Source organism: Diabrotica undecimpunctata, chromosome 3 (genome assembly GCF_040954645.1).
Source record: "Diabrotica undecimpunctata isolate CICGRU chromosome 3, icDiaUnde3, whole genome shotgun sequence".
NCBI classification, from domain to species: domain Eukaryota; kingdom Metazoa; phylum Arthropoda; class Insecta; order Coleoptera; family Chrysomelidae; genus Diabrotica; species Diabrotica undecimpunctata.
The window spans coordinates 147,134,869-147,149,965 of record NC_092805.1 but is presented as its reverse complement, the minus strand read 5'-3'; the positions used below and the strand labels follow the sequence as shown (position 1 = coordinate 147,149,965).

The 15,097-nt window shown below is 30.5% G+C and overlaps 1 protein-coding gene across 4 annotated transcripts in view; it reads right to left on the bottom strand.

Annotated features, from left to right (window-relative positions):
• d4 (double PHD fingers d4) overlaps positions 1–15,097 on the bottom strand; it is a 55,028-nt gene that overhangs the window by 7,478 nt on the left and 32,453 nt on the right. Inside the window, exon 7 of one of the 4 annotated variants that reach the window (XM_072527087.1) lies at positions 11,878–13,630. The exons of the other annotated variants lie outside the window; for them this stretch is intronic. Coding sequence (XP_072383188.1) covers positions 13,614–13,630 — 17 coding nt within the window. The 3' untranslated portion in view covers positions 11,878–13,613. Of the gene's footprint in view, positions 1–11,877; positions 13,631–15,097 lie in introns of those variants that run through there. 4 annotated transcript variants of the gene reach the window in all.

Sequence of the window (15,097 nt, the reverse complement as noted above, 5' to 3'; positions counted from 1 at the left end):
TACGTATAAGCGTATAACTCAGAGCAACTACTACATAGAGGGTTTATTTCATAAGCTTTCTGTGACAATTGTTCTATTCTCGTAGTTATTAGTTCAGTCACGTCATTCAGTTCACGTGGTTATAGTACTATCCATTTGTATTTTGTTTATTTGCATACGATTTTTAACTCCCGTTTTTTGCATAGTGTAATATTATATTTATTATATTAGAAATACGGTGTAATTTTAATTACAAACACCAGGATTCGAAAAAGTGTTATGTTCCTGGATGTCTGGAAAACAATGAAACAAAACATCGTTTTTCGATAAGGATGTTTGACTGCAGGCTAAGCTTCAGATTGTCCTTAGTGTAAAGTAGGTCTTCAGCTTTTGCTTGATTTAATTAAATTATGTTAGAATGACTGCACTATTTAACAGCTAGTACAGTACAGTTATATTATATTAAAAAAAGTGCGCCAAATATTAGTACTTAGTTTACTCGTGAGGAGCGTTGTAAACTATGCTTAAATTATCTAATTGGAGTTTTCACTTTATGGAGTGGTTACTCTGTGGTATTTTTATTGTCGTTTTCCAAGCCTTGGTATATGACATTCTTTAAATAACGGCCGGGGAAATAATTTTTTGTGAAAAACGTAAATTTAAATATTGTGATCCTAAGACTTCTATATAAAACAAAAACTTACAGTAATTAAAACATACATAAATATTCATTTTCATTCAAACAACAATTTAAACTGATGATCCCTGTTATTATCAAATATATTGAATCTACATAAAAACGTTATTTTGGCACTTTTTAATTCAGGTACGAAATAATTTTGATCAGAGGTTTTTAAATAATCTCTTAACAATTTTCATACTCAAATCATAACATATCATGAGTTTAGGCATACATATCGAGCTAGTAAAACATGTCCTGCAAGTTTTGAGAAAAATTGTTATATTTCAGTATTAATAGTAGGGACAGAGAGTAATACAAAAATTTTCGCCAATCTCAATAGGCGAAATGAATAGAAAACTATCATATATTTAAATATATATATATATATATATATATATATATATATATATATATATATATATAAAATATTTTTAAATTTGTTTCCAGTGTTTTAATCATGTTATACAACTTGCATCTCTGCTCTTTTCTACGGACAACGTTTTTCGACAAATTTGGAATTACTTTTATATCTATTTGAAAACATTCCTCAATATTTTCCGAAGCATAAAATTGAATTAATAAATGGGTTACTTAACTAAGTCACGTGTACCTTATTTTTACTTCATATCATTTGAGAAGTCTTGTGTCGCCTTATCAAAATGGCGACCATTCAATGTTTAATGGCAATAGCATGGAAACAATATGGACTACCCCTTAGAATTTCGTAGTCTTCAATATTCGACATCTTCAAAAATGTAGGACCATACTTAGTAAAGCAAGGTTTCAAACGATACATTTACTTACCATATATTGCCATTCAATAAAATTTTGACGAGGCCATGTTTTGACATATGTCAGCAAGTAAACAACTGAATTATATCAGAATATGGAAAGTCAAAAAAATTAATCTATTTATTCGGGCTTTTTCCGTACAAATTAGACCTCCAAATTATTATGAGTTCGTCCATACTTTTTTTACGGAGTGTCCATTAACAATTATTAATCGACCGCCAAATATAACTGGCGCGACAAAATCGCACAAAAATTTAGAAATTGGTACTGAGTAATATCGGCGCTTTACAATGAGGTATTACCATATGATCTCATTTGGAGTATTTTAATAATTACGTCACTAAAACAATAAAAACATTGCAGAGGTACTTTAGTTTAGTAACCCAAAAATTGATTAATTTAAGTTTAATGGTTCACAAAATACTTGGGGGTAGAATTTCGACGCGAACTTTGTGTTAATATTGAACTCGAACTCTATTAAAACCAGTTAAAATATTGATTTGCTACTTTTCTCAAAACTTAATGAACAAATATTATTTTTATTAATTTAGGTATTTTCCTTTAAATAAGTATAATATAAAACTACAATCGATAAATAGGTGTCTGTAGGTACTACATGATTAATAATTGGACATTATATTAATATTGTGCATATATAACAAAAATAGATACATATTGATAAAATGCTCGCCTTTCAATAAATAATATTAACTTAAAGATGGAACACCAAAGAGCTTGTTTATGAAAATGTAACAACGACACTTCTTTATTGAAATACAATACAAATTACACGTATATATTTTTAACAAGTTTTTTTTTTTGGCAGTTGGCAATATGTTATGTCAAAATGGTGACAAATTATGGTAGTGAGTAACTGACTAAGAAAAAAATATTTCTTAAATATTTCTTCTTTCTTCTTAAACATTTCTTAAAAAAGAGACATTGGTAAGTAAATTATATCCAAAAAAATATAATTATATCCTATAAAAAAATGGTTATTGACTGCTGTCACGATAAAAACAACGATAGGATAAGACAAAAATATCTGGGCCGTACGGGACCTAGATCTCTAGATGAACTCGCCTGCATGCGTTTTGACATATATAATTTCATTTTGTTTCCGGACTTTAGAACTTACAGATCCTACGGCTTTTCTGCTCACCTATCTCAATATTTCTGTGTTTTTATGTAGCTTTCTCCAATATTGAAGCATATAAAGTACAACAATCTAAAATCGTTTATTCAAACTACGTTTAGTCCCTAGGTGACCCTGTAGATGCATCATAGGTATAGCAGGTGGAATCCAACTTCCAACTGCGAAGCTGATTTTAAATAGGGATGACAACGATGTATCGATACGTTAAATATATCGTTATATTTTAAAATTTTATCGATATTTTTATATCGATATTCACCTCGATATATCGGCACATATACCGATATTTGAGATTCAATGAATCGCCCACATAGAATTGATATACCATATTGGCAGCACGCATGTAATATAATCCAGAACAAATTATATTACATACTATAAAAACAAACTATTAAAAAAAGGAAATCATCTATTGATGTCTCAGCAGTAATTGTCGAGGTAAATCTCCACTTCAAATTATGGCGTAGGATTTGTGTTCATAATATCTATTGAGTTTCCTTTTATGTTTTTGGTACTAGTGTAATAAGCCGGAACGATGTCTACAGAGATGAAATTTATATCAATGAATTCTGATTCACTTACTAATGATTTTGCAATGATTTTTATTCTGTGAAAAAGTGTTCTTTCTTATGTAATTTCCATTTAAAATATGTCCGATTTTTTAAAGCCACCGCCATTATTTACCATGAAACAACAAGCAATGACAGGAATGACAACTGTGTGCAACTGTTTCTTATGGTCAAGAAGGGTAATTTTAACCAGTGTTGCCATCGTTATTCAAAATGTTTTCTAATGAAAAATAAAAATTTACCTTAAAATTGGACATTAAAATAACATTTTATTATTACCTACTTTTAACTGAAAATTATAGCTTTTTTACAAGGGTCAGGTTAGATTTGGTTAGGTTACTTTACCTCTATTATCATATTTTCTCATGAAACATAAAAATTTTGATATTTAATTATATTACAAAATTTTATTCTTATTACTGCTTTTTTACCAGCGTTAGGTTAGATTTGGTTACGTTGGTTTAGTTTTAATGTCATGTTTTCTTATGAAATATAAAAATTTTGATTTTTAATTATATTATAAAATTTTTTTCTTATTACTCCTTTTTTTTACCAGTGTTAGGTTAGATTTGGTTAACTGGTACTCGTTTTGTACGTGGTTTATTAAGATTGCATCCACCTGTTTATTAAGGTAAGTAATTTTCATTAAATTTTTAGGTATTTTAAATGTTAAAACTGGCAACAATGTCAAATGTATATAAAATTTAACTTCTTGCTCATGGCCGCCATATTGTTTTGAAATATGAAAAATCTTGATTATTTTAAACAATTTTACGCATTTTTTCATCAATTGACAGTGAAAAACAGTGATATTTAATATGTTTTAGTTACGTTTTTTTTATTAAGATATGTATATATACTTTTTTTTGTTCATAATACTTTCTTGTTACTTTTTCTGAATTTTTTGATTATTTGGGCATTTTTACTAGTTTATAGCAAAAAAAAAACATTAAAATTTGAGGGTTTTTTCACTTTTTTGGCTAAGTCCACAAAAAATTGGGCATTTTTGAGGCGTTCCGGCTTACTAAATAATTCCCCTGTTTTTATTCGTTAAGTATTAGGTATTTCGGCAGAGAGTGAATATTGTTTTATATTTAATAGAAATAGAACCACCTAATGACCCAAAAGCAATGTGTGGCTGCATTTTAATAAACTTAATAAAGAACAATCTCGATGCAAATTTTGCTCCAAAGTTTTAAAAACATCAGGAAATAACTTCAATATTAATGGGATTTTATATGTAAGTGCATCTTTACTTTTAATATTTTTGAAGAAAACTTCAACGTTTTATTTAGTATTTTTTATGTTATTTAATTACACACGAATATATCGATATATTGCATATACCGATATCTTAATACGATGTATCATATGATACATCGACATTGTGTTAAGTTACAATTTAATTTCAGAATTAAAATGTAAATTTAAAGTTTTTACACCTATACACTATGTGGCTGGCGCATGCTTTTATCAAATTTACTTGATACCATCATTGATAATGATTAGATAGTACCGAAAACAATTTGACGAATATTAAATAATCCGTTTGGATATTTTTACATTAATATACTTTCTACAAAAGAAAGTTTGTATACCACTTTTTTATTTAATATTGTGATACACAGACAACTGGAAATTATCCCGTAATGATATTATGCTTTGGTGTTTCATTTCCAAGAAGCGTTTTATACAAAACTAAATAAGAAACATTTTTATTGCCTAGTTAGGCGAGCATTAAAAACTATTAGTATTATATTCCAAAACAATAAATGTGCCAATCTAAATAATTTTGACTAGATATTTTTTAGAACAAAGTATAGACAATAGGATAGTTTTTACCACCAGTAAATTTTACTTTAAAACGAAATCATTCCTAAATTCTACCGGAATAAAAGTTCTATCGCACGAACAATTTCTTTTCAGTCTGTTACTCAGGATCTACCAAATATTATCTTCTGAGCTTTGCATAAATGCGATAAAAAACAAAGGCGTGATTCAACTCCAATGGAAAAATATCACACGGTCAGCTATTATAAATTTTTGTATTTTTTAGAATTATTTTTTAGCTGCATAAAATTGACGTGTGTGGAAAAATGACACTTATGAAGAAAACGATTTTCGATCTCTCGTTAAACATTATTTGTGAAATAAAACAGCGTGCTACACGGTCCACTGATGCAGATACACCGGAAAATGAAGAATGTGAAGAAGAAAGTCCATGAAATGGTTTTAGCTGATCGTAAAATGGAGGTACGTGAATTGGAAAAGACTACAATAATATCGAACATGAAAATATTATCCGGCCGCGTTTGTTGACCATTGACCAAAAAAATGATCGTGTGGTCACTTCTTAGCAGTGTTTGAAGCTTATAAAGCGCAATCTGTCGGTCTTTTGTAAGCATCGATTAGTAACCATTGATGAAAGCTGGATACACTACTACACATCAGAGAACAGAATAAACGCATAGCAGTGGACTAAGGCCCCGAAGCGGCCAAGAGTGGCTCAATAGGTAGGTACTGTCTTAGTCATTACCTTATTCAGAAGAAAAAGTGTTGTTTCTACAAGAGAATACACCGACTCAAGAGAGTGTTATGTCAATCTCAAAAATTTATGAGTTGGGTTTCGAATTGCTTTCTCATCCTTATTCTCCTGATTCGGCCCCCTCCGATTATTGTGTGTTCCAAAATCTGAAGAGATTTCTTGTAAATAAAAAACTTAGCTCTAACGAAGGGATAATTAATAAAACAAACGCCGATAAAAATACGTAAAAACGCCAAATAAAATAAAAGAATTTTCTGGAAAAACACAAACAAAAAGAATTTTTCTGAAAATTTTTTATTTCAAAGGAAGTTACTTATCAGACCGAGTATTAAGAAAAATTCAACAATTGATAGCAGTGTTTAACCAAATGAATGGATTTATCTTTCATCCAACACCTAAATATAATAATTAGCGATATAAAGGAAGAAATCACAGGAGAGGGCGATTTTATTGTTCTGTCAAAGCGATTTTTTCTATTACAGAAATATCATTCAACAACTAAACTCCATCTAATTAAGCAGAAAATGAAAATGTTTTGAACCATATTCTATAAACATAATAACTCAGAGCGAGCAACATGGTATAATTTGTTTTGAAAAACAATTAGTCCACTGGCCAATAAAAGTATCACAAGTGTAGTATGGAAGTGGCACAATTGCTTAAACAGTTAGATCGCTCTGTCCACTTTTTAGCTTACTTCCAAAAAAATTGTCAATCTTATGTTAACACTAGTATAGTAAGTGCCATTTATGATGAGTTTGCAGCCATTCATTCAACAGTGTACATGCGAAGTGTTACTGCTAAATTTTCACTGAATGGCAGCTAATCTAAAAAGCTCAACGTAGGTGGCGCTTGTGTAGTTGGAGGTCACGTCTACTCTTCAAATCAATTTACTTGTAAGTAAATATTGCGTTAATTTGGCTGTGTGAATTTAATTTGAGAAAATAAAATGCCACAATGTTGTGTTGTGCCTTTGTGCTCATCGAGAACATCAGGACACGGGTTTCCCAAAGATATTCTGATGATAAAAAAGTTAATTCTAGCCATAAGAAGGGATAAATATGTGCCGACAATAAATACACGTATTTGTTAAAATACTTATTTTTTTCTGGAATATTTAGTTGCAGCCATATTTACTAAGAATTTAACAGCGAAAACCCTGTAGTTGGCTGTATGCCATAGGTATAACATATTAAAATGAAGTAAAGACTTCAGTTGTATGTTTTTATAATAAATTAATTTAATATACTAACATACAAAAGAAGTCACCACTGTTACGTTACATGACTGTATTAGCTCAAACCCAAATACAAATACTTCACTATAAAACTCATACGAACATAAATATTTTTATTTTGGTCTGAGCTATAGAAATAAAACATTAAGAAGATGATTAATATAGTTTAACTTTCGGTAAGGGCTTCCTTTTTTCCAGTAACTTTGGCATTTCTTCTCCTTAATTCGGTTTTTAACGCACAAACAGTCCAAGATCCGTATTTTTCTGCCATAATTTATTATTTATTAAATCGTAAACAAAAACACCATATACAAACTTCACGAACTGTCATAACGTTGACCATAGATAAATAATATTATATGACCCCCAACTACCACTAGTGACGCCAAGCGGAAGCAACGGCGTACATAGTTAATTGTACGCCGTTGCTTCCCTTGATTCCCTAAAATCCCCTTGTTAATTTAACAGACAACAATAATGCAGCGATCCTTGTCGCATAAGGTATACTTATTTATTTGACTAGATTAATGTGATTTAAAATTTTGACTAGAACTAAGAATAATGAAAAACTGTATCAAGGAAAAACGTGTAGTCAAAATTATTTATTTTAGGCACCAGCATTAGCTACATAAACCAAAATAATTTGTTTTTTCAAAATCAGATCGAATTTGAGCAACTATATAAAATAAATGAACCTTTGTAAATAAACAAACAATTTAAAAATTAACAATTCTTTTCGTATCACAGGTAAACCAAAATAATATAGGATTTGTCCAATTTTGAACACGTAATGATATATAAGGCTTTTCCTTTCTTTTGTTTAGTCAAAACGATTTAATTAGATTAATTAGAAAAAAAATGCCCATTTATTTGTGATAAAATAATCTATAATATTAGAGAGTTATCTCTAATTGTACCAAAAACAGAGTTGGATAAACTGTGGTTGAATTACATCAAAGATTGGCTAACCAAAAACAACAATGCTTCTAATGGTTTACATAGTTGGGACGCATATTGGTCTATGTATTAGACCAATAGGCTATGCACTTGCCAAATTTTTGGTTAATGTATCTCAAAACTCAATCAATATAAATCAAAATATCTCCTATACTAAAATATTACTCGAAAAAAAAAATCTTTTAGAATTCGCGCTATTCTGTTATCAGTCCATATATTTCTACTACTGTTTAATTTTATATTATGCAACCATTACTAAAATAACAAAGTTTTCAAGAGCAGAACACAACAGGGTATCTGCCAAGCTTCTTATCAGATGTGTAAATTGGGAATGTTAGAACGATTTGTCAAATTGTCATTACATATGAAAGTACATTAAAAAACAGATTACATATGATAGACAAATGGAAGAAAATATTAATATGAAAGATTTCTTTAACATTGATTACTCTTCAAATCTTGAAATTTCGAATATTCGATTTCATTGCTTGATATAACTCTTCGGTTAATTTATTTATTACTAAATATATGTGGTCATTTTGGTTTTTAAAATTGAAATTTTAAATACATATGGTGCGAAAAGTTGGATGAGAACAGTACTGAATAGCGACCAGTAGAAAAGACAAGGTAACCTGAGGAAATCTGTGGAAGATTGTGGTAACCAACCCAGTGGGAAGCAGAGTCAGGGCAAACGAGAGCGGGAGAAATGGTCCTTCGAAGATTAGAGGGTTGGGCAAAAGGTTAACGACCTCTTCCCTTAAAAAAACTTATTATAATAAAAGCACTAAAAAGAAAAGTTTAATTCACGACGACCTAGCAAACGACAAAGAAATAACGATTTACAGATCTGCACATGGAACCTTTTATGCCCCAGGCGCTCTTAAATTGCTAACACAAGAACTGGATAAAATGAAAGCCGATGTAATAGCGATTCAAGAGATTAGATGGACTGGTTCAGGAATTATCGAGAGAAAAGACTACAACATATACTATGGTGGACATAGCACCCGACACGAGTTTGACAGACTACAGACTAATTAATAGTATGTGTACAACCGCCGATTTATCGCACTAGGCAGAACTGACCTTGCACACGAAAGTTTGAACAAACGAGGGTTGTAACTTTGCCGGATACGAAATTTTTCGAAACAAATTTTTGTGTCCTTTGAGTCGGCATCCGCTGTTCAGATTTACAATAGTTATTTGAACTGTTGCAGTCCTGCTTGTCAAACTCACCAATACAGTAAAAAGCTTAGAAAAGCGAATATACCATTATTGCAATTTCCCCGAATAAAATCTCTCACAAAAGCCCTAAAATATAATGAAAACAAAGTTCGATAGATGATATTACGAAGATAACAAGAAACGCAAAGATCTGTGTATAATAATTGTAGCAAGGATACAGATATTTATTGTTTACAAGTAGATATACTAAGCCACTTTCACTACAAATATAGGGAAATCAATGTGTTAGAGAGATGTACCTTTTAGGTAAGAAAGTGTGAGAACGATATGTTGAGGTCACAGGCCCAGCCCCAATATGGCCGCCGCCAGTAATACGAGACATATTTTGTCACGTTTTATGTCAAATGTCCCACTTTTCATGTCAAATGTAACGTGTCATGTTTTATGTCACATGTCAGGTTTTATGTCACTTTTTATGTCAAATGTTGGTTGATTGTTGATGTCAAGGTTGATGTCAACTGTCCCATTTAGATTTAAAAAATTGAGACAAAAATGGCGAATTACTGGCGGTGTCCAAATTGAGGTGAGGCTTATGACGTCAACACTCTTACTTACCTAAAAGGTACTTTTCTCTCTTAACATAATATTTCCCTATATCTGTAGTGAAAGCGGTTTAGCATATTATCAACTTTTATAGATTAAGAATTGTCCTAAAATCTAAATCTGGCATCATACAACACGAAATCTAGCATCATAAAACATGAATAATTGAAGAATTTATGGTTGAAATAGAGAGTGAAGCAGCGTTTATTGATTCACCCATTCACTTTGAGTTTTCTCATTATACAGCCAAAAGTAGAAATTGTTTGCAATTTTTATGTGCACTTTTGAAAACAATCAACTTACACACTATTAAAAACTTTAATAAGGAGATCATTTATTGAAAAAATCTATAGGAACTGTTCCAAAATAATATGGACTAGAGAAGACTAGTATGTTTTGTATCTAATACAAAATCGTTAACTATGATATATTGGCACTTTTAAATTAGAATGTTTTTATCCAACTCTGAAATCATGATAATAATTAAATCTACTACGTATATATGTATTTTAAATACTAGTATAAAGTATAGATGAGACAAAAGAACACAATTGTTTAGCAATTGAGTCACACCTTCAAATAATATTTAAATATTATACAAGTTCTTTTCTAGTTTTCATTGCCTACAATTTTACTAGATATTTTGCTAATGTTCTTAACATTTCATATCCTTATACAGCACATAGAACCATGTGAAAACATTTACTTGCATCTCAATAAAACCTTGAAGATACAGATTACTTCATGTACAATTTACTTTAATGTGAAGTAACGATTGTTGTATTGCACCTTATGCAGGGTTGTATATGTAACATTATATTCTGTAAAATGTACAACAAAAGCCAATTATGGCTTCACCATAATCTGCGTATTCTGTAAAAAAGTAACGTAACATAAGGGAGCCACACAATTTAACATCCAAGTACAATGTTGCGTAAATTAAGTGCAACATGTTCAAATAAAAAAAAATGTGTCAACAATTATTAAAGAACAGAAACAGACAGTTTCTTTCTGGATTTTTATTATAACGCATGAGATTCAAGTACATGATTTTGCTAATTATATGTGCCGTGATTTCAGAAGCTCCTCAGTATTGAGATATTCATTCTCAATTCTACGAGAATGCCTGACGAAACCATCTATTTTTTTGAGTATTTGTTTAGGTAACTATAATTGTATTATCTAATGGCAATGAGCCAAATTGTTTTTAAACCCTACCACAATTTCGTAGAGTTCGTACTGAAGACTTTTATTTTCAATTACGTATATGCATTTCTTTAAAAGTAATGATTTATACATCAATAATATTTTAGACATACGCTTTGTATTTTGGCAGTAAATATTTTTTGGATATTGTTCTTCGAGACCAGCTCTAGTTTATCATCGTTATACTTGCAACAACATGAGAGAATTAATGAAACAGTATATATTTTTATAACCAATATACGATATTAAATACTAGTATAAAGTATATATTAGTGTAAATATATACTGTCATTCTTTGTATTAAATGTAAGAGCCAGGTCTTGATTATAAACACGGGTTTATCTGAAGTATGCCCACATCAGTTCAGCTAACTAGTTCAGTAATCAAAGAGTAATCGTTCAGTGATGATAGACTAGCACAAAATAGTGAAGAGACGCGAGTTCTGGGTGCGCAGTAGCAAAATTCAAAAAAGTGGGGATGCTTGATGGTTAATTTTGTGCAGTGATGTAACGTTGTGATAGAAAGATGGAAAATGTGCGAAAACGACAAGTTCTAAATAATCAAATAAGTTCAGACAACTTCTAAATAATTAAACGCAAGAAGTAATTTATAACGTTTTAAAATTTACAAAAAATTCAGCAGAAAATGTTATTGGTTCTCAGACGAGAGCCATTTTTTGATACAAGGACATTTAATTTATTACAGTGACTACGAAAGAATTACGATGGCCCACTGATCAAACAGTTAAACATCCGTTTCAGTAAGATGAAATGGGGTTATGTTTCTTATAACACAACGAATTCCTTGCATCGGTAGAAAACATAATGAACTGACAAAATACAAAGAATTATTAGAACACTGATTGAATACCTACTCCAAAGTCGTGATGACATATTTCAAGAACATCTTGTCTTAAATGATAAAAGAAATTTAAAGCAAAGCAAATTCAAAAAATAATTTAAAATGCATTTATGCCATCTTTTAGACAATTTATAGTTTAAAATCAAGACCTCGACATACACAAATAAAACCATTATCTCCTGATGTATTTTCTAATGTGACATACTACATTTCCAACTTCTAAAATTTAGTGTGTTGGCAGTATTGAAAATTAGAAAATGATATCAGTTATTTTTTAATTGCCTGGGATCTACATCTTACAAATACATAAATGAATGAAGTGTTTCTGCTGATGTAGATATGTGATAAATATAGAACTTTGTGCTACTGTATAGTATACTAAATGACAAATGTCTAACAATGAAAATATTCTTTTTAAATAGACAAATAGTATAAAATACGGTATCTAATATGTTTAGTGTGCTCTAAGAGGTATATCTAGAGCAAAATTTTGTACTGTAGTAAAATTTGTGAAGCACAAAAAGTGTAAAACCTTTTGTCCTCATTTGAGTGACAGAACACGAATGTGCATTGTTAACAGAGTTGTAATTTTTTTGACAGACTTGTATCACTTGAAATAAAGTTACACATAGTCCATGAAATCGCCATGTCCGTATTCATTCCAATATTCAAATTTACAAAATATATCAAGTATACTCTTAGACACAACATATCAATAAACGGTGTAGATTAGTTAAACAAACAAGTGGTTGATACAGTTAAACTAGCACAATGAAACGAAAAATAACACAAAGTACAAAGGAAATCTGTAACCTAGGAGGATCTATTCATTAAAATAGGTCGGCTGGATTAAATGGTACGTGTGGAAGGAATGGAAGAAGGCGAAATACCAACCAAAATAAGCAAACAAGTAGGAAAAAGAACAAGGGAAAGACTGAAGCTGAGATACATAGAACCACTAGAAAATGATATAACAGCCTTAAAAATAAAAAATTGAAGAAAAAAAAGCTCGAAACAGAATGGAGAAGAATCCTGGAACAGGCCAATAAACAAAAAGGGTTGTAGAACCAGTGATGATGATGAAGAGGGCCTATTTGAAAGAGTCGACAAAAATAAGAAGATTCCATAACCAAGATCAAACAGTTAAACAGTTTCAAAATGAAATTTTATGGATGAAAGGAAATTGGTATATTAAATAGTTACCCTGAAACATTTTAAGACAACATGCTGGAAGAAATTAAGAAATACGAAGATTGCAAAACAATTCCTGAGGAAATCTACGGAAAGAAAGAACCAAAAATATTTTTAAGGACACTTATGACTATGAAAGTAAAGGTGAACCATTCATCTTGGAAGTGAATAGAGTATCTTTATTTAGCTGATTTATGATTGTCTGAGAATTTGTAAACGTTTATTATGCTTAAAATGATACAACTCTGCAAACAAAATTATTTTATGTAGCTATAACCATATAGCTTATTTATAAAATACTACAAAAGAAATATGTTGTGTGAAGTTCACAAAAACAATACATGCCAAGAAAGTTGCAAAAATTACACAACTTGACAGAAATGTTTGTCTTATTTTTAAAATTAAAGTAATGAATTTAACACAAAGTTGAAATGTAGTTTTTGCAACTGAAATAGCTAGAAAAATATCGTCGGTAACTGTAATAATGAACAGTACAGTAACATTTTGATTAGTACTTAAACAGTTAAAAATGCTATTTAGCTGACACACGGTGTCAGGTTTTCTGAATAAAACTCAGATCTGGTTTATAACATATTCTAATTATGTTATAGGCGATATAAGCTAACTACTAATTTAGCCTTCTGTTCTATTCAACTGAATACTTTTGCTGTAAAAGAAAAATTATTTAAATTTAAAGGTTGGATGTATTGTTTATTTTTCTGTATAGTTAGTAAATAACAATCATAAGGAACGATTTGTATCTGGGGAACGTAAACTGTAGGAACTGTGCTTGGAATCTTTAAGATAAAAAGGAAATATCAAATTGCAAATACAAAACTAACAGAGAAATGTGAATTTAGGATCTAATGATTGGAGGAAACATCGAAAAAAATTACAGAACAATGTATGAAAATGGACAAAAGCAGTTTAGCATAAATAGCAACAAAAGAACAAGAACAATCATAATAATAGAAAGTCCAAAATTCTTCCTATATATACGAAATTTTCCAATGTTCGTTTTTAATTCTTCTCAATCGCTTGCATTTTCCCCTTCATTTTTGTACAGAACCACGGAGTTTTTCACTTTGGGAGAGACTAGTAGATTAGCTACTTTGTACGACTATCAGAATAAGGAAATCAATGTGTTAGAGATGTGAGAGAGAAGTACCTTTTAGGTAAGTGACAGAGAGAACGACGCATGTTCGCCATTTTAAAATTAATTTAGAAATTATTCTTGCAGTTCAACTATTATCCGCTACTCGGCACCAGTAATTCGCCATTAGGACATATAAAATATCTGTAAACGTCTTTGTTATTTCCTCGCCTATTTTCGTCTTTATTGAACGAGTCCACACGTGACATAATACGTGACTTAATAGTAGACAAAACAAACAGACTGGCTTTCTACGTCATATAACTACCACGTTTTATGTCAAATGTCACGTGTCACGTTTTATGCCACATGTCACGTTTTATGTCAAATCTCACGTATTATGTCATCTTCTATGTCAATGTCGGGTTTTATGTCACATGTCACGTATTGTCACGTTTTATATCAAATGTCACAGACGTTTGCAGATATTTCAAGTCATATTGGCAAATTAGTTGCGCCGACTAGCGTATAATAGTTAAACTACAAAAATAATTTCTAAATAAATTCTAATAATACTGGCGGCAGCCTTATTAGGGCGGGGCTTGTGATACATATATCGTTCTCACTCTTACTTACCTAAAAGGTACTTCTCTTTCTAACGCATTGATTTCCCTATTCTGATAGTAGTACAAACGTAGCTAACCTATTTTACCTAACCTCTTTAGCAGAGTCTAAGATGTTTGCTTTAATTTTTTCCAACTTTCCTCGACCCAATGGCTTTGGATGATATATGTGTTTCTGCATATTTCTGCTATTCTTTTTTGGTGTAAATAACTTGTCAAAAGTCAAAACAAAAAGGAAAAATGTCTGAGTAGATCACGTTCTCCTTATTTCATCTTAAAACTTAAAACAATCTTTCGAAAGTGACACAGAATTTAACACAGGGTGCAGCAGAAAGAAACCATAATGAAAGTGATGCAGAATGAAAGAATAGAGAAAAGTTTGAATATCTTCCAAGACATATTTTTTTTTTGAAAAAAA